At 40.0% G+C, this 20,337-nt stretch overlaps 4 protein-coding genes across 6 annotated transcripts; 2 read left to right on the top strand and 2 right to left on the bottom strand.

Moving 5' to 3' along the window:
- The first annotated feature begins 3 nt into the window (after positions 1-3).
- On the top strand, positions 4-2,005 carry bud31 (BUD31 homolog). Its single transcript, XM_006637123.3, has 4 exons — positions 4-210; positions 814-936; positions 1,202-1,368; positions 1,695-2,005. The coding sequence occupies exons 1-4, from the start codon at positions 117-119 to the stop codon at positions 1,743-1,745; spliced, it is 435 nt and encodes a 144-aa protein (XP_006637186.1). The 5' UTR covers positions 4-116; the 3' UTR covers positions 1,746-2,005.
- Positions 2,006-2,213: 208 nt separating this feature from the next.
- On the bottom strand, positions 2,214-8,730 carry ptcd1 (pentatricopeptide repeat domain 1). The gene is made up of 9 exons (XM_015360482.2): positions 8,364-8,730; positions 7,314-7,844; positions 6,867-7,007; positions 5,993-6,211; positions 5,531-5,632; positions 4,388-5,158; positions 4,175-4,291; positions 3,207-3,389; positions 2,214-2,615 (listed from the first exon to the last, which is right to left on the bottom strand). Exons 2-9 carry the CDS (start codon positions 7,821-7,823, stop codon positions 2,436-2,438), a joined length of 2,223 nt encoding a protein of 740 aa, XP_015215968.2. The 5' UTR covers positions 7,824-7,844; positions 8,364-8,730; the 3' UTR covers positions 2,214-2,435.
- A 104-nt stretch (positions 8,731-8,834) lies between these two features.
- On the top strand, positions 8,835-16,267 carry cpsf4 (cleavage and polyadenylation specific factor 4). Of its 2 annotated transcripts, none has more exons than XM_015360483.2 (8): positions 8,835-9,107; positions 9,577-9,627; positions 9,844-9,996; positions 10,751-10,846; positions 11,290-11,383; positions 12,272-12,344; positions 12,688-12,834; positions 14,404-16,267. In XM_015360483.2, the coding sequence occupies exons 1-8, from the start codon at positions 9,005-9,007 to the stop codon at positions 14,470-14,472; spliced, it is 786 nt and encodes a 261-aa protein (XP_015215969.1). In that variant the 5' UTR covers positions 8,835-9,004; the 3' UTR covers positions 14,473-16,267. The 2 variants fall into 2 exon arrangements, with proteins under 2 accessions (XP_015215969.1, XP_006637187.1); XM_006637124.3 differs by having other exon boundaries at positions 12,664-12,834.
- A 74-nt stretch (positions 16,268-16,341) lies between these two features.
- On the bottom strand, positions 16,342-19,793 carry atp5mf (ATP synthase membrane subunit f). 2 transcript variants are annotated; one of them, XM_006637126.3, is made up of 4 exons: positions 19,684-19,793; positions 18,552-18,659; positions 17,122-17,238; positions 16,342-16,503 (listed from the first exon to the last, which is right to left on the bottom strand). In XM_006637126.3, the coding sequence occupies exons 1-4, from the start codon at positions 19,757-19,759 to the stop codon at positions 16,475-16,477; spliced, it is 330 nt and encodes a 109-aa protein (XP_006637189.2). In that variant the 5' UTR covers positions 19,760-19,793; the 3' UTR covers positions 16,342-16,474. The 2 variants fall into 2 exon arrangements, with proteins under 2 accessions (XP_006637189.2, XP_015215973.1); XM_015360487.2 differs by lacking the exon at positions 19,684-19,793 and adding an exon at positions 19,649-19,672.
- Between the last annotated feature and the right edge of the window lie 544 nt (positions 19,794-20,337).

Raw genomic sequence — 20,337 nt, 5'->3', positions numbered from 1 at the left:
TCGTGTGTGACGTCATTAGTAAGAGACAAAAAGACCAGTACAATAAACGAAGGTTCCGGAGGCGAGTAAATAAGCAAGGAAAGCGATTGTGGAGAGACGTGATAGTGTTTCACAAGATGCCTAAAGTGAAGAGGAGCAGAAAACCACCTCCAGACGGATGGGAACTCATTGAGCCCACTCTAGATGAGTTGGACCAGAAAATGAGGGAAGGTGAGGGGACAACGTATGAAAATTGACTCGCGGCGGAGTGGTGCAAGGGAAACATTCCTGTCGAGCACGGGAAATAAAACTTTGGTTTACCAGACATAACCATTCTTGCTTTCTTTAACACTTAACCACGCGTGTTGGCAATATTAGTGTTGTTGTTGTTGTTGTTGTTTGTGTTGCTGTATGAGGAAGTTGTTTAGTCATTTGTCTTATTACGAATATTGTAACAACCCCTTTCCAAACACTCAGCAGTTTTGCTTTTAGAAATGTTTAGGCACGAAAGTACCAACGCACTCTTAAATACCACTGTGAGTCACAACTAAATTATTCATACCTCACCTGTTCACGTCTTTCCAAATGGATTATTTGAGGTTGACCTCGAAAATGAGCTGAATAGTGGCTCTCAAGGAGCAGGATTGGAAATCTCGCTGCAGTGCAAAGGACCGTACAGTCCACGTCTATCAATGAGCACATTAACGTAAAAGAAACTGGTATTCTAGAACAAGAAGATAAATCAAAGGAATATAATGAGTTAAAGAAACCTTTTTTTGTCATTTGGGGCCCTGACCGCCTTTTTCTTAACCTTTTTATTAACTTTTTTTCCAGCTGAAACGGAGCCCCATGAGGGGAAGAGAAAGGTGGAATCGCTGTGGCCTATTTTCAGACTCCACCATCAGCGAAGTCGCTACATCTTTGACCTGTTCTACAAAAGAAAGGCTATAAGCAGAGGTAGGTCTATTCATCTGGCATTCTTAATGAACGCCAGTACTCAAAATGAGAAAGGTGATGTAATGTGTGGGGAATTTTAAGATGCATTTTGTGTATGAAAAATATTTTCTCAAAAGTAATTCTGTACTTGAGGGACATTATTTATTAGGGACATGGCGATGAGACTCTTATGACTTTTGAATCAGAAGAAGCCACCACTTAGATTTTAGGATGTTTAGACTTCGTAAGGTCCAGTAACTTAATTGAATGCTATTTAACCTCACAGAGCTCTATGAGTATTGTATCAAGGAGGGATATGCTGACAAAAATTTGATTGCAAAATGGAAGAAGCAAGGTTACGAAAACCTGTGCTGTCTGCGCTGTATCCAGATCCGAGATACTAACTTTGGAACCAACTGCATTTGCAGAGTGCCGAAGAGCAAGCTGGAAGTGGTGAGTGTTTTGTTTGTAATGTTTGCTCATGTAACAACCTGGTGACCAATTTGTTCCTTGATTTTATCTTGACAAATCTTTTGATGTGGGCTATTTATGCTTTGTAAGCTATTTGTTAAGGAAAGTAATGAGGTTTCTCAACATTATTCATACATTTATGGGTTTGTATTTGTTCGTTTGGCAATTAGCTAATGCGGACTTAAACAAGCGTGCTTGAAGCGATAATTTAACATGTTGCTTTTAGCATGCTTAATTATTGGAAATGTAGAGTGGGATTATGTGCAATAATAAAAGACATTAAAAAATTATAAATGGTTTTTCCATAGGGACGGATTATTGAATGCACTCACTGTGGATGCAGGGGATGCTCTGGATGAAGCTGTTGCTTGTGCAGAAAATGGATGGATATTAGGGCTTACATGAACCTAGATTCCTGTGCTTTTAGAAATACTGGACTATACTTGGATTAATACTCTTCCCACTTGAGGATCTGTAGTGTACACTGTGATGATTGTGCTATACCTTCTGCTCATGTTAAATTAGGTGCTGTATTACCAACCACTGTCATTGCTGTACACTGTCAGTGTGTTTTTTATAAGTGCATCTTTGTTATCTTAATAAACCTATGCTACGATGAGACGGAAATCCAGTCTTTATTAGCAGAAATTTAGATTAATCAAAATGGTCATATTATGATTCAAGTTATATTAAATATGGACTATTCATTACAAATGCAGTGAATGTAGTATAAAAATGTATAAGTGTGGTATTCTGTCTTGCTTCTCACGACACCAAGTTTTAGGTTCTATACTGTAGTTCATGAGCAGTCAAATGAGACAACCAAAGAACTTACGTGCTTGTTTATGTACTGCATACAAAAAGAAATGTTCTGCAATTTAGACACTGATACAAAACACTTAACAAGTTTTAAATAGAAAATCACTGCTGTTGCTATTACAATACATTATAATTACTACACTTCTCTTTTAATTCCACTTGTATTCACAAGAAGTAAACATGATTATTAATACTAAATCTGAACTGATTACATCAATTTTGTTAAACTCCTAATTTGTGGCTTTGGGGTCTTCTCCACTGTTGGCCTGCTCCACTTCCACTTGCTTTGTTGGAGTTTTAAACTTCTCCCATGGGTGTGGAGTCTCTTGGGCAGGCACAGATTTCAACCAGTGGTTATAGTAACCACGGAACCCATCGATCTTTTCCAGGTAAGTGTTTTTTGATTTGTACTGAAAAAAAAATAGAGAAAGACAGGTCTTCATTAAGCTATGCAGAACATGAAACAACCATCGCTACCCTGGTTTAAAACTAATATTTACTTGATTATGTTGTGAAAGACTCTTCCCAACTTCATAATATTGCTAATTTCAGTTAACATCTTTCCCAATCTAATGCATCCTTTTGCCTTTTCCAAATTTGATTATGGTAATGTAGTCTTTTCTGGTATATCCAAATATTCTGAATATGCTGCAGTTTAAGACCTTAGCTGCAAGGATGTTAACTAAAATGCCTGAGCATATGTCCCCAGTGGATTTTAGAACAGTCAAAATAGTGCTGCTCTCCTTTAAAAGCTCCATCTGTTAGTTTACTCCTAATTACATTAAAGATAACTCCATCTACACTTTTTGGACTCTCGCCTTCTTTCAGGTCACAATAGAAAGCTCTGAATACTTCAAGATTGTACTTTCTGTTGTTCACAAAACCAGACAAATAACTGAATTTGAGCTAAACACGAATATGAAAATATTATGAAGGTTTCCATAGGAGGCATATAAAAACACTGGAGTTAACTGCTGGATAAGAGAAAAACTGCAACTTGCCTTATCGAAGTTTGGGGGGTACTGAGCTGCAAACTCCAGCTGCCTGATGATGACCTCATTGGGGGCAACCTTGTTGTGCTTCATATGTCTGAGAATCTCTGTGAGGTACACGTAGTCCAAACGCTTCGCAGCACTGTTGAGCAGGGCACTGTATACATGGGCATTTGGATTGACGCCACATGCCTGTATGTGATGGGGGAAAAAAAACAGAATACAGTAATGCAAGGTTAATGTTGTTAAATTTATAACCAGACAATATTGGTATAATATCACTCAATCTACAGTAATTCTAAACTTGGTTGTGTTATGTCACATTTTAAGACCTGTTGGTTTTAAATCTGCCACAAATTCCACCAACTCCTCCATTCTTGTGAAAAATGGACATTTAATTCTAACAAAGATTGGAACTCGTTGTAGATTTGCTGGAAGAGAGTTTATTCTACTGCGGAGCGTTCCATCACCACACTGGAGCTGGTCCGGACTTTCTGATTAAGATGGAAACGTGCCACATTCGTGCACACCAATACAACTACAGACAGCAACAATTTTCCTTTAAGGTCACACATCCACTTACTGTGAGACCAGACCCAGCTTTTCATAGCTTAGCTTTAGAACAATAATTCCTTCCATTTATACAGTGCTTTATTATCACAGAGGAATCCATAGCACTTTATACAAAGATGGGGCCCCATTTTTCTCAACCCATTTGGCAGTGGCTGCCCCACTACACAGCAGATCATGAATGAAAGGGAGAAATCGCTTCACCAAACGAATTAAGAGGGACTTTATGTTGGCCAGACAGTGCAAAATCATGTTTAATTTTCATGTCCTAGAAAGATCTGAGCTTCAAGGTGGCAAACCTGCTGAGAGCACACTGTTTTGCTACTGCAGAATGTTAATATTGTCAGGGATCCCAGTAAGGTCAGTGTTGGATCTACTTTAGTAATGTGCATGGCTGTTTTTCTTACCTGCATATCAGACAACAACTGCAGGCCGTCTTTCTGGGTCCTGCAAGCTATAGCCAGGCTACAGAAAGTATGAGTATTAGCTTCCAGAGCTCTCTCAGACACAACAGATAACAGAGCCTGAAAGAAAAGAATAATTTTAAGAGTTAGAGAAGACCGCATTGAATTATGGCACTTAACACAATGCAGCACAGTACAATGCAGACTCCTCTTTACCTTGGCTCCTTCTAGATCACCCAGTTTAGCCTTTTTCCGAACCCAGGTGTTGAAGAATAAAATGTCTGGTTTTAATCCATGTTCTTCAAAGATGGACAGCAAGCTGGATTCTGACTGGCTTCCAGATTCCACGATGTCAGCTAACAAAGTCAGAGTTCTGATGTCAGGTTTCAGTCCGTGGCCTTTCATCTTGCTAAGAAAACCTTCCATGTTGCCCATCAAGGCCAGCCTGTCAGAAGCACTCCTGACAGACCCAAGGGAAATAATATTTGTGTAATCAATTCTCAGGTCAAGTAGGTTCGGTAGACTCTCACTGGTCACTGAAGACAGGGGGGAAGTAGATTCAATGGGAGTAACATGGTTTCTGTTCACAGGCACCAAGTCTGAAAATACATCTTGGTTCAAGTACTTCTGATTCGGGTTAAGGTCATTTTCCATCACTGGCTTGTCTAACATTTCCTCGTTTAAATGAGCAGTTACATTTCCAACCTGCAGCGATTCCTCTCCCCTCCTAGTACTTGCTTCCAGAAAAAGCTGGCTTTCGAGAGCATCAACATCTAGGGTTGCTGCACATGTCCACTCCTTTCCATTTTTCACCTTCTGACCTCTTCGTCCTCTCGTGACCTTTGGGGTTACTGCCTCTTCATTACTCAGCAGTAGACGGGAAGCCACTGAGGAGTCCCCTATCCCACAATCCCGAGCAGCACGAAGTAGCAGGTTGTAGCTGTGAGAATTAGGTTCTATCCCTACTTTTAGCATCTGACGCCAAACCTGTGGAGCAGATTACAAGAAAATGTGAGACCATTTAGCAACACCATTAAAATGGTTTAATTAAATGTACAGCTTTTAGCATAATGGTGCACAACAATCTAGGAAGTACGGTGCTACCCCAGAGAGACTCAAAAAATGATCGTTTTAAATTTAGAGAATGTTAATATTCTTCAAATTGTACATATCATTCATATCATGTAATTAATCCATTAATAACTCATAAAAGAGCTTTACTATGAATACTCTGTACAATATAAAAATTGTTGTGAAGTTGCTTTTGCAACAGGAAGCTAGGATATTACTTTTGTGATCCGTTTCACATGGGATAGAGCAGTTTGTTGAGATGATCAAATGGAAGTCATTCTCTCTCACCTGCAGTGCAAACCTAAATCCATGCTCTTTATCTTTGAGGCAGCCCATAAGCAGGAAGTTGAAGGTTTCTTGTGTGATCGCATGGCCTTTTTGAACTATCTCCTACAAAGACAACAAATAATATTTCTCGAAGCAGAATAAACTTGTGCCTGACACACTACCAATAACAGCTCTAACCCTAACTGCATCCCTAACTTCACCAAAGATTCAACCTTAGCCTTGGCTACAAATTTAGTCCTAACATTAGAGACAAAACCATCTCCAACTTAAATTCTTCAGCTGAGTTTGGTTTAATGACAAGGCAATGTGCATTGCTTTTGGTAAAGATCAGTTTTGGCCTGACTTTCTGCCAAGTACTACACTATTCTATGAGGGGAAAAAAGCCTTCTAACAAGAGCTATGATCCTGAAGGAGTTGCGTCACCAAAGAGGGATCATACACCCCAAATGGCAGACCTGGTACCTTGAAAACGTGGAAGCAGGCCCTGAGATCAGAGCACAGAGCATGGGTCTTAAGCAGGGCATGGTAAGTGATGAGGTTGAGTGGAATGTTCTTCCTCTTCAGCTCGTGCTGGAGCTTGAGGGCTTGCTGTAGCCCGGAATCCTTCCAGGGAGACTCGGCACAGGCATTGAACAAAGCAGTGTAGGTGGCATCTGTGGGCACCAGGCCTCGCTTCTTCATCTGCACACAAAGACAGACATGCATTTACAGAACTTGCATGGCACCACTCTTCCATAGGCATACTAGACTCCGTAATTAAAGAGGCTGTGCAGTCATCTGGTTTTTCTTCCTCTTAGAGCCCTTAAATAGTCATTTTTTCATTCTAACAGTTTTGCCAGATGTAGGCTACTGATGATTTTAAAATATGCAACTTTCCTTACACACAACCCTTCAGGCGGAGCAGTGGCTCTGTGGCTAAGGATCTGTGCCTGTGACTAGAAGGTTGCCGGTTCAAATCCCGCAGCCGGCAGAGGAATCCTACTCTGTTGGGCCCCTGAGCAAGGCCCTTAACCCCAACTGCTCCAGGGGCGCGGTATAATGGCTGACCTCTGACCCCAAGCTTCTCTCCCTGTCTGTGTGTCTCATGGAGAGCAAGCTGGGGTATGCGAAAAGACGAAATCCTAATGCAAGAAATTGTATAGGGCTAATAAAGCAACATTATCATTATTATTATACACTAAATATTTGGATTTCAAAATGCAATTCTACTACACTTTATTTAGTGTGGATTTCCACAGTGGAAGAATTTATGGGCATACATTCTAGGGCAGAGTCAAATCTCAACAAGTCGGCAAGCTGGACAAGGGTGGAGCTTTTTCACACCCCCTTAACTTACATCATTGTAGAGTTTAAAAGCCTTTTTGAGGTAGCCCACTCGGCCGCAGCCCCCAATCAGCACGGTGTAGTTGTACTCCTCTGGCTCGAGGCGCTCAGCTTTCAGCATCTGCGTCTCAAACATGTCCAGAGCCTCAGCAAGCTGCAGGATGAGGAGAGAATCCTCTTCAGAACAAACCAGGGATTTTCTTTTCCAGACGCACACGACACCAAAACACTGGCGCTTGAGAATCAGGATTAGCACATTTTACAAGAGTTTTTTTTCCTCATAATTATAACCATTATACACAGTCTTTTTCATACTTTAAGCAGTGCTGAAACGCAAACAGTGTAAAACCAGCTCCGGGGACAGGAGTTAATTCATGTGCACACCGAAATAACCTACAGAGTTTGAGACTGCATTCTTTTAAAATCCAGACTGAGAAGCAAAACAACAAATCCGTCTTACCTTGTTCTGCTTCAGGAGCTTCTTACACTGAAGAAAGTACCAGTAAGTGGTGTTTCTTTGCACTGGTCTGGACACCACCTCCTCTTCCTCCTCAGCCCGACTTGCATCTCTGTACTTCAGATCCAGCAGCTCTGGCGACATTTTACGGAAAACTTTCCGGGATCCATAGGATTTGGCAAAAGACCCAAAATCCTTCTCAGCTTGGTCAGACCCCTCTAGTTCCACACATGTGGGCACTGGGTCACTGGTTCTCTCAGACATCGGCGCACTGTTCTGTGTCACCTTAGCACTGTGACAATTCTTCAGGGAGGATGAAACACTGACATTTCTTGACTGTGCAGCCCTGCCTGTCCCCAAAGAATATGTCCTTAAGTGGGGAAGGCGGCCTCCTGGAACCTCTTTACAGGTCAGAATAGACAAGGCAGGGGGGATACTTAGATATTTTGAAATAGAATGAAGACCCGCATTGCAGTGGTTTCTGAAGCACATCAAGGACAGAAGCTTAGACATTCTTAACGTCGGACAACTACACTGAAAGAGAAAAGAAACTATTAGTTATTACCTTACTAAAAAATGGTATCATCGGAGTGTCGAGGTAATAACATGCTGTTTCACTTTAATTGCGTTTTGTGTAAATTAAATACATGAAGTACTGTTCATATGAATACCATATATACTGTTATATCTCTGTGCATACAAAGAATACAATGTCCTTTAAATCCTTCCAAACAAAAATTCGAAAACCATATAAAACTAGACTGTCACAAAGCGGTCGAGTTCAGCAAAGCAACGTGGCTGTCAAGCGATATAAGAAGACTTTTCTGTGCTCAGAGATGTGGTGCGTTTCGAAAATAAATATTTCGAATTACTTTAAACCGTACTATCTTTTATTCCACAACGTTACAAGCAGGACCCACTAAAGCAAACTCCGAAATCCAGTGTGATTTAAGTATTACAAGCCTCTCAAAGACAACAGCAAATTTAAAAGAGACAGTTAAGAAGGAACTAGGTCTTAAGCATCATATGAAAAACGATTTGAAAAACCATTACCTTTGATAAATCTTAGTGCATTTCAGTGTTCCTCTGTCGAGCCCTTCAGATCCTGAGTGTAACAACTAGAAATAGACATAAATACAGCAACCACCATCCACACGAGACAAGGACCTGAAGATCACGGGTAAGGACTACAAAAAGACTCCCGAAATGTCGATATATCGACACACGACAACATTTGATACTTGTATTAATAATTAAACCTAGATGATATTATCATTTTCTCTTATTTTTAAATATCTCTCTCTCTCCTGTTATGTGAAATATTTGTGAAAATATTAATATCCGCGTTATTCAGAATAAAAAAAAACGAAATTATGTTATTTATAGAAATAGTGTAATTCATAGTGTAGTTCGATTCCATAACGCAATCAACTCACATGAAACGAGTTACAATTTAAAGCTGTTATTTGCGCTTCTGCGCAGGGATCGATTAGCCAGGTCTATAGCTAGGTCAGAGTTCAGAGTTCAGAGTTCAGGTCCGGGGTGTTTCGGCGATAGCGAGGCAGCGAATCGGGAAAGGGTGAAGAGAGCCGTGTTTTATATTTGTGTTTTGTCTTATTTCGCGTTTTAATTTTCCGATTGTTTTATTTATTAGTTTTTCACCCCAGTGGTTCGTTCTTCACCACGGATCAAAGATGCAGGAGTTGATCGCCACGGTAGATCATATTAAATTTGATCTGGAGATTGCCGTTGAGCAGCAGCTGGGAGCTCAACCTCTGCCTTTCCCGGGCATGGACAGTGAGTTTGAACTACGGATACTTCCTCGGCGTCTCTGGTCCAGTCCAGAAAGGAATTAAAAAGGATTGCAGGCTGCTACTAACTCTTATTCCCTTGCCAGAAAACACAGTGTAATAGTATGGGCAAAGTGTACTTTTAAATGGATTAAGAGTATATTCAGCTTTTCAATAAAGAGTATTTAAACTCTAATGTTTGATTGTTTATGATTTTCCCTAGAAAAGAAACCCTTCCCGTGCCCCGATTTGTAAATGTAGAATTGAAGTAAAGATTGCAAGCTAACAGTCTCAAGTTTTTATAAATAAATACATTTTATACAATAAACGGAAACGATAATGGTGGAGCCCGTTCCCCTCTATTATACTGGACGAACAATACAGCGGCTATTACATTTTAATTTAAAATGGATATTTTTGATACTCTGGCTAATCGAGCAGGGTAATAGCATCAGCTTGTTGTATTTCGCCTTCAGAGTCCGGTGCCGCTGTGTGCGAGTTCTTCCTGAAAGCTGCCTGTTTAAAAGGTAAAGACACTCACGCCTTCGTCACATTTATTCACAAGACTTTCCTAACATTGACGAGGTCGATTTTTTTGTTTTAGGGGAAATGTTGATGTTGGGGAAGAATTCTTTCACAAGATTCCTAACTTGTTAATGTTGGGGAAGGGCGCCTTCGCGATCATTTTTTTTTTTAAACGTGCAGAAGGTTCCTGGAGACCTGTTGTCATTTTTGTCCTGAAGGTGGGATGTGCCCTTTCCGGCACATCAGCGGAGAGAAGACGGTGGTCTGCAAACACTGGCTGAGAGGGCTCTGCAAGAAGGGGGACCAGTGCGAGTTCCTGCACGAGTATGACATGACTAAGATGCCCGAGTGCTATTTCTACTCCAAATTCGGTAGGTGCCCTGCGCTAGCTAGCGTAGACTGAGCTTTGTGATGCTTGCATTGTGGGGTCTTCTTGTTTACAGACCTGTATTGGAGGAGCAGGGTTCATTTCAGTTAAAATAATACAAGGACCATATCTCCGGGCGGTTGACAGGGGCGAGAGGTGTGCTATATGAGGTTCGAGTAGGGAGCTGCAAAGAAACAGGTAAAGGTTTATTCCATGCTGAAAACAGACGTTTCGGCTGCGAAGCCCTCGTCAGGTGTGCTATATATTTGTTATTTTCACTTTAACGGTGTATTGATCCACTTAAGAAGAAATAATATACCTGTTCCTGCAAGCCAGCCTTGTATGGGATGTAATCTCTGTATGTGTGAGAGAGATGAAGCAAGTTCTTACTTTGCTTGCTTCCCTTTAGACTCCCTCTTAAAAACATCAGATCTGCTTATTGTACGGTCCACGTGAGCAGAGGTAACACACCATTAATGCTTTGAAAACAAAACATCAATGTATGTAAATATAATAAAGGCAAGAATGATTTCCTTCGCTGGAGAGTCTTTGCTGGTTAAACACTACTATAACAATAAGAAACAATAAGAAAACACAGTTAGTGTAAAGTTGTACTTAAAATGATCAGTTAATAGTGAGCAGTGTATATTATTAACCCAGGGAAGCTAACTGTAAATGCACCAGGGACAAGATGTGCAGCGTCTTTGGTTCAGCAGTGACTGAGCTCTCTGGGACTGTAAATCCTTTGGTGCTTGCAGGAGAGTGCAGTAATAAGGAATGCCCATTCCTGCACATTGACCCTGAATCAAAGATTAAAGACTGCCCCTGGTATGACCGAGGATTCTGCAAGCACGGTAAGTATTTTTTTTAAAAACAACACTCTAAACTACTAGACGTTTACCATGAGAAAGAGACTTGACGTTTCACCCAGAACAAATGAGCTGGATTGTGAAGTAAAATGTATTGGTTCAGCCACTTTAAGTCAGAAAGGGATATGTTGACGAGCAAGTTCCAAACTGTACAAAACTGAACCTCTGTAACAATTACTGAACTGCTCGCTAGTCTTGTCAACCATGTCTTCCATCTGACCACTTTACTGTGTTAGTGTCTTAGATTCTTTGGATTCGAGTTGCTCATATTCAGTGGAGGCATAGACTTGTCACCTGGACAGACTGGCTGAAACTGGGAGACACATGTAGCCATGTGGCTCAGAGACTATCAGTGGGATTCCTTCTGCAGTCACAGAATTCTCCTGTTGAAATACCCTTGTGCTCATCATGTGGTCATTCATTCACAGGTCCCCAATGTAGACACAGACACACTCGGAGAGTCATCTGTGTCAACTACCTGGTTGGCTTCTGTCCAGATGGACCCAACTGTAAATTCATGCAGTGAGTACAGACCATTTTTAACAACAGTATTGATCTGGTGTCACAGCTCAGCAAATTGAAATGTGGGAAGGTAAGATAAGATAAGATCACTTCATTAGCCCTATACAATTTCTTGCATTAGGAATTTGTCTTTTCACATACCCCAGCTTGCTCTCCATGAGACACACAGACAGGGAGAGAAGCTTGGGGTCGGAGCGCAGGGTCAGCCATTTATACGGTGGCCCTGGAGCAGTTGGGGTTCACGGCCATGCTCAGGGGCCCAATGGAGTAGGATTGTTCTGCCGGCTGCGGGATTTGAACCGGCAACCTCCCAGTGCAGATCCTTAGCCACAGAGCCACGCCTTGTCCCTGGTGATGCCCACTGTGTCACATTAACATGTTGGTATGTCCATTCACAGAGGCTAAGTTACAGACATGATCAAATACACATTTCCAATTTTACACATTAGCAAACTGATCCTTAAATCGGTATTCAACCTCTGAAACAGCTGTTTAATTGTACTTTAGTGATTTCAGCTTCTTGGTAATATATTCTTAAATGAATATTTGAACTCTCTTATGATTAAGTGTTAGAAATGTTTGTCAAACTGTACATATTTGACTGAAATTTTCATACATTTTGATTAAACACACCACTGTACATTCTAGCAAGTGTTAATGGTCTTAAACTTCAATATTCCTTGAGTTAAGTTGGGTAGGGTTGAAATTACCCAGAAATCACAGATCGGTTGGATTGATGTACCTGTCATGTAAAAGTTAGAAATGGTTGCCAAACATTAACGGTCTCACACTGTCTGAAGAATAGTAAAATATTGTGCCTCTTTGAATTATTTCTAGCTATGGGAAACAAACAGATTGTGTCATAGTCTCTTATTTCTTGATTCATAGTCCCCGTTTTGAGTTACCTATGGGAACTTCAGACCAGCCACCATTACCACAGCAACAACAGACACAGCAAAAGGTATGGAACCTGAAAATAGTTGGTTACCACTGCTCTGGTGTTTGTCTGGCTTTTATTCATGTACAAGGAAAGATGAGGCTTAGCAATTGTTTTAAACCGGAATTACGCTGTGCTATTCTATGTTAAGACCTGAGGTTTTACATTTTTCAGTAAGCTAACCAGTAAGCTTTTAAATTGTTTTAGATTTTAAATTATTTTATGTTACTTGAAAATGTGTGCTGAAAATCTGCAGTGCATGATCTGAGAAATTTTGAAAATAAAACATTGAATATAAAACGCTACATAGTAGTATTATTCGATATTGACTTTCTCTAACCAGCAAAACATTCAACCCATGAATCAGAGGTCTTCATCGTTGATCCAGTTAACCAACACCAGTTCAAACTCCAACCACCAGAGGGCGCCACAGGTTATTGGGGTGATGCAGTCCCACAATAACGCAACTGGCAACAGGGGGCCGCGGCCTCTAGATCAAGTCACATGTTACAAGGTATTTACCTTCCTTACAAAATTCTCTTCCCCATCGAAACAGACTTGAGTTTCTACTGCTGTCACATCTCGCATATTTATAGTCACAGACGAGGTTTTATAGAAATTGACAGACGTTCTGTCAAAATCCACCATGAACCAAGGATCATTTTCACAGTGTAAACTGTCATCCAGCCTATTTGTAAAATTTCTATTTAATTTGACCTAATAACTAATAATAAAATAAAAAGATTGGCCAGGGTGCACCCATTGCTTTCCAGGTTAATCTCTGGCTGGCCTACAACTCTGTGCTGGATAAGCTGTTTAGAAAATGGATCAAATGAAAAAATAAAAATCCTGTGGTTCACTAGGACCAAAATTGGTCACTCACCTAATGCATTTTTTAACCCCAGACAGACTGTGAGACTTGTCAGGTTATTTCAGGCTGGGTTTGAAGCAGCAGGAATACAAATGGAAGAATGAATCAAGCTATTGATATTTGATTCAAAACCCCAGACCATCCATAGGTGTAATTATTTTTACTTACAAACTTCTCAGCAGTGGACACTGCTGTGCTGTTGTACTTCCAATATCTGAACCAGATCCCAAACTGTATGCCTGAAGAACCACCAAGAGCCTGTTTTCCCATATCTTCCTATATCACTGCAGCATTTCACTGGTGTCAGAGTGAGTGTTGTGAGTTTAGTGTAACCAGCCACATGAATGATTCTCCTTTTAGAGCACCTTGACACAGTGCCGCTCATTGATGACAACAGTATGGAGACAGAAGGCTAATACAGAGCAGAAGGAATGTCACACACACTTTATTCAGATTACCCAATGAAAGGAAAGCTTTGAATGATGAGCTGTGTGCTGCCATTTCACTGATAAATGATTAGAGATGACAAGCTGGATGAAAATCATGGGAGCAGTCGTGCTATTCTGATCATGGCTATTGTATCTGGCAGGATAGAATCTCCCCCATGAAGGGAAATTGGGTCTGGGCGATTAGAATTCCCGTTTAAATCAGTGTTAGACTGAGAGCTTGTCAGTCTTTACCAGCAAAGAAGAGGACTTCATCAGATCCTTTAGTCGTCAGGTTAATATGGGGCACTTTTCTTTTCTGGCCATTAGTCTGATAATCATTCAAAGCTTCCATTGGGGGAAAAATGCAGCATCTGTCCCATCTTAGACTGAAAATGAGTCTACCATAAGCGCTGGTCACAAAGCTTGCATTAAAGCTTGCACCTCTTCTGATAGTAGCCAGTTTGATTAGGTTTTTTTTATTTCAATGTATTTTTGTATTTTTGGAACTTGGTCAATTTTAGTAGTCTTTCCAGTAATCGTAAGCCTTGATTCTCTGGACTCTGGCTTTTCTCCAAATATCTTGTCCACAGGCAGCATACAAGACAGTGCCGATTACATGTTTTCTTTCTCTCTTACTAAATGGAGCACGGCTGTACTGTATTTTCGGTTCATGCTTGCTTGCTAGTTGTATTTTTGTGGTGGACTCTGCTGTAAAAACACATTTTGCCCCCAAAGGATAAGAGAGCTTGATTTGAACTGAATTCTTTCCCTGCCTTGTCCACAGTGCGGCGAGAAAGGCCACTACGCTAACAGATGTACGAAAGGGCACCTGGCGTTCCTGAGTGGACAGTAGTTCTCCTCATCACTTGCACACAGACGGCAAGCTCACAGGGAAGCTGGAGTGGTTCTTTCACCCACATAAATAGCAGTTTAGGACGAGTGCCAGGGGCTCTGTGACACTCTTGTTCATTTAAGTGGCAAGGCACAGACTGAGGAACTCCATTTGACTTGTCATATTCACTGTGTCCTTTTTAATGGAGATAGCTGATGTACAGCCTTCCACCAAGAGCTGCATTTTGAAATTGTTCTGTCAATGTTGCAGTAGACCTGAAGCTTAGTGCTGGCTTCCCTTTTCTCATGTGGAATGAGGGGAATAATTAAGATAACTGTGTGACCACTTAAGTTCATGTATTTGGATTTTCAATGAAAATGTACCTCTGTCCCCAAGGCATAAAACTTGCAGTAAGCAAGGCACTCCGGAACTTCATTAAAACAACTCTCAATTGTGTAAAAGATGTATGAACACAAAATGAGCCCAACATTCTCTGTTATTTTCCTTCGACGGGATGAAGTTGTAATTATGAATTCTACTGCATGTGGCATATTGAGGCATATGACAGGGTGGTAAAGGCAGGTGTAACAGAAGTATGTATTTTTTTATGTACAGGTAAAGACAGAAGCCGCCCAAAAACACCTAGTCATTTTGATTTATGTCACAGTTTTTGTATTTTTTTATAGTAGGATGTTAAAAATACTTTGTTAAATAATTATGAGAAAAACTGCTTTGTGCAATTTTTTTTTTTGTTCTTTTAATTTAACCCACAAACTCCAATGGGTTCAGACAGGATGAATTACCTCCACTGAATGAAGATCCCGGAATGCTGCTGGTTGCTGTGCACGCCAGCTCTATAGGACCAGCCCTAGGGCAAATTTACAAGGATATGCTATATCATTTTTTTCCCTTCATGCTGCATTACAGTACTTGAAGGCAAAGCTCTTTTGGAAAATCAAAGTCTTTAAGTAATCTCACTTAATTTCTTTGCATTTTTATTTGTTAGAAATTGCTTATCTGGTTAAATTAAGGGGGCATAATGTGTAAACCCAGAGTGGACTTGAGCCAAAATGCTGTGGTTAACACCTGTAGTACTAAAATAGGCTATGCAATCTTTAATAACCAAGTAGACAGAAATTCAGTTTAACATCTCATCTGAACAACAGCACCTCCTACTGTACAACACTGCCATATTAACACGTTTAGAAATTGCCCAGAAGGAAGTGTGCCACCTTCTGGCACACAAGCACCACTTACTCCCAAGTTTTCCTTGGGATAAAGATTGGGTTAACATATCAGGAACTTAAATTCTCCATCCATTTTCTGACCACTTTATCCAGTACAGGGTTGCAGGGGATCCAGAGCCTATCCCGGCAAGCACTGTGTGCAAAGCAGGACACTCCCTGCATGGGACATCAGTCGATCACAGGGACTGGAACTAATCTAGTGTTATTTTTTAACCCCTTGCACACTTCTGCCTTTTAAAGTTCAGTTCATTTTTTTCTCAACACTTTTTCTTCAAATTAAAGAATGGAAAAACACCCAAATAGATTGAGATTTTTCCTTCCTGCTAAACATCAAGCATGTACCACTCAACTCAATGAACATTAGCCATTTTTAAGTCAACATGTGGAAAGTTAAAATCATTGCACTTTCCTCTGTAACATTAATATTTTCTTTTGTCTGGTGCTGCTTACTACAGTTGATTCAGCAGGGCTGTACTTATCCTGATGGATATACCCGTAAGTGTCACTGAGTTAGTCAATTGTTCTTAAATGGTTTTTGGGATGTTTTGTAATAAAGATAAGTGTCAGAAGGGGTGTGTTTTATTACCCATGTAAAAATTTTATACATTACTCCTAAAACCTGGAACACAAATTCCACAACACATTAAATTACAATTTTATTGTTTCTTGGTCACATAGTTCACTTCGTACACAATACATAAAGTATGGTTTTTAGCACTGCTTTGATAAATGCCCTCTCAACCTGAGCAGCCAACAGTAACTCAGTAGAGGAGTTTTCAGTGGTACTTCCTCCAGCGGTCATGCTCTTCAAAAGAGAAAAGGGGGCAGAGAAATCAGATGGAACACTTATTCACAGAAAAACACTGAATGGTTTGGTAAAGGTCTAAGATCTTGTGGTATATCTGAAATATATACATGTACGTACATATGGAATAAAACAAACTACTCCAAATAACCCCCTTCTCAACAGGTCCAGTAATTGACAATTATTTTGCAAATGTTTTCACTTGGGGATCTTCACTGTACAGTATTGAGCTGCTCAGTGCAAAAATGTGGGTTACGGTGTCTGAAGTAATCCATTTGATATCGTCATTAAATATAATAAACTGAAGCATTAAGAAATCATTTTCAACGATCAGAATATAATATTCTGCAAGGACACACTAACTGCATGACTGCACTGATAAGCCTCTGGAAGAGTCCCTGCTGTCAGCTCTAATATGTCCTGCAGATGTATGCCATACTGATTTGTGACTAGATGAAAAACAAAATACATTTACAGAAACCTGTAATATATACATCCCTAACTCTGTTCCTGAGCAATTTAATTGAATTAATTACTGCTCTTCATATATTGCTTCACGACAAAAGTGAATAATGTTCGTCTATAGTCTAAATAAATCAACAGAAAAAGTCAACTTACTAATATGATCGTATTCCCAGACATAGCTCAGGATGACGTAACCAGCCAGGATCATGGCCACACCACCAATGCCCCCCTTCCTGACATTGATGTACTTGTTTTGGAACCTGTCATGTCCTGCAGTTACAAAAGCAACATTTTGCACTCAGCAGAGGATAATCAAGAAGAGCAAACGTGAAGCAGGTTTAGGAACTGTTCAATGATCTGTTCATTAGTCAACCCAAGGTCAAGATTAAGGCTTTCACTGTGATGCCCCATTAACTAATACGTTTGATTGAAAAGAGGAGCCAAACGGCTTCTAGTTTGTAATCTGTGTGTTTGTTTTCCCTGCTTCAGGCCTCAGAAAGTGGGCTGTGAAGTGGAAAGTGTGTTGTCATTCACCAAAATAAATGCCCATGACATTCCCCAATCTTTTTAAATAATTTAGTGTTGGTTACAGATCAAAGTGACATTGTGGCCTAACAGGATATTAATTTTGTTCTCACAATTATGAATCGATATCAACAGTTATAAAGCTAGCAGAAATACTATGTCCACTAGTTCAGGCATAACATTTTTTAAACTCTTATATACTGTAGCCAGAAAAACTATTTGAGTGGAGACATACCCTTAAGTTGCACTTGGGTGCATGTATTTGCAGAAATAGTTCTTATGGAAATAAGTACTTTTAGATTACATTTGGGTTTGGAAAAATTGTGATGGGATGGTTAAGATAATTGTCAGAGATTGTTTACTTAGCCCCATTTTCACTTTTTGTTGTGCAAGCCCCTATTTTTTGTATTTGCTGTTGTATTGTTTCCAAATAAAAAGGGACATATGGTGACAAGCTTTACAATTCAACTGTGTCAATCACAGGTTTTCCATCCATTAGCCTTTCAAATACTGCTGTGCTGTGTAAGTAACAACATAGTGGTATTTATAAGGCTGGAAATGAAGCAAAACAAGTGTCACTTGGAACAAAAGCCCTAGATAGTTTTGGGACCACAGCTGATACAAGACACGTACTTCTATAAACATCACAAAATATCATTTTTAATTTGGAGCACGAGAGTTCTGCAGACTTGACAAGCCTATGATATCTTTACAGTGTTATCATTTAGACCACTGCCTGTGCCCTCTGTCCGAGCACAGGCCGAGACCTACAGAACAAACTTCTGTGGTTGACTGTGGTTTCTGACTATGTCATTACCAGCGCACAATCAACTGAATGCCACTGGAACAGGGTATGTGCCACTGGAACTGGTTGACCAGTTTTATCTTAAGCTTCTTCCTGTCTAGTACAATGGATGTAAAGGTGAATTAGAGTGAATAAGAATTAGTAATTCTGATTAGGCAGAAATATAACTGATGATAAAGGAACAGAAATCGTCAGCCAAAAAAAAATATATATTTATGTTACGAAATGGATCTGCCGAGCCTGGGACACATACCTCTACGGATAGCAGCCAGGATTCCATTAGGAGTGAAATCCCGAGTGGCAGCCCAGGCTGGAAGCTCTCCCAGCTTAACGTCCATCAGCCTCTTCTCCGAGAGCGGCACTGAAAGTCAAAGACCACTGTGGTCTCGAACTCGCTTCTAGTATGGTTACACTCAAAACAGAGCATCGTAATTCCATAACTGATGGAATGTACCTACAAATGCTTAAAAAGTACTTTACCTGCTTTGTTTTAAGTGATAAGATCAAGGGAATTGTGTATATACATACACCTATATCATCCAGTGACAATAAGTAGCTTAAAGAACTCAAGATGGAACAAAGTTTAAAAGGCACTGTTGGCCATCCTGCTTTTAGGTTCCTGGTGTAACTGAGGTTACAATATGCCTCTAGTCTGACATTAAAGAACTTCTATGGCTTACTGTGAGCCTCACTTGAAAGGTGGCTTTGGAAAATCCTTTTAATTTCAAAGCTGAAAAATGTATTGCAGTTCATCTACAGGACAAACAGTATTATTGAACATTTAAACTTTTCATCTTTAAAACTGCAGTCCGGATGCCGTCGGTGTGCTCTTAACATAAAATTCATGTTTGAGACAGCCTGAAAAAAAAACATATCTAATCTCTATGTAACGTTAAATTTAATTGAAAAACCACGGGTGTTTCAAATCCCAAAATATGTTTGCGGGAAGACAAACATCAAGCATAATAAAATATGAAATTTCGATGCATACTGATACCAGTAATACGGTAGCTACAAATATTTCGTAAAAACATTTTCTGACGTTTTAACGTAACAAGGGTGACATTTAGTTGCGCTGTGTCCTACTATTCTGTAACACATTATATCCACATGTTACTATATGCAGCTGTATGCGCCAATGCGTGCATCCCCGCCTTTCAAATGGGCATTAAAACGAAGACGAGCGAAGTCCTTGACTTGACTCGGAAGACAACAGGTTCCGACAGGGCCTCGCATTTGGAGCAGCATTTATATGCTACTACGTCAAAAATTCGTTCAGCAACATTATCCAAGTGCATGTTATCTTTACTACGGCGATACAGACAAAATACTAAACAAAAAATAGCATACATTTCATTTTATGAATGGCAAACACACAGCCTTACCAAGCCTGTCAGCCATCTTGATCAACCGTGACTTTGACGCGGAGAATTCTGGGAGTACGGTGCCGGTTGCAGGCATGCTGGGAATAAGGTCTACATCAGTTGAACTATGCTGATTGAGACAACCATCTCTAGAAGGTCCAACAATTGACGTCTGTTGTTTTAATTTTTTTTTTTTATAACGAGATTATATTCATTCCTAAAACAGGCCTGATTTTCTTGCAGGACAATTTTGAAGTTTTGTTTCTCTCCTTCAGTTTTCCAAAAACATATTTTAGTGAGAAAACGAGAATACAAGTTACAAATCTGGTTGTTCACAACTGAACCAAACAAAACGTATATTGTTGGTATTACGTTACATTCTGTACTTTCCAAAACACATTTCTTGTGTTTATTGTTAATTTATTGTTCATAAATGATAAATTAGTTTCTTATTTTTTTCTGTCAAATTTAAGAACATAACAGAACAAGGTGAAAAGAGAAAATCTTGCAATAATATCTATACACGACGAGGTTTTCCAGCTGTTAACCGTCTCTCTTCACATGTGTCTGTTCTGTTTAAAAATCGAGGTGGGTTCTGCTGAAGCGCAAGTAATTAGATGTCCGTCCGAGACTTGCTTTTGGCATTGGCCGCCGTCGATCGATCGAGCTGATTTT

The sequence above is a fragment of the Lepisosteus oculatus genome, chromosome 19, assembly GCF_040954835.1.
Source record: "Lepisosteus oculatus isolate fLepOcu1 chromosome 19, fLepOcu1.hap2, whole genome shotgun sequence".
NCBI lineage: Eukaryota > Metazoa > Chordata > Actinopteri > Semionotiformes > Lepisosteidae > Lepisosteus > Lepisosteus oculatus.
This window is presented reverse-complemented; position numbering and strand designations above follow the sequence as displayed.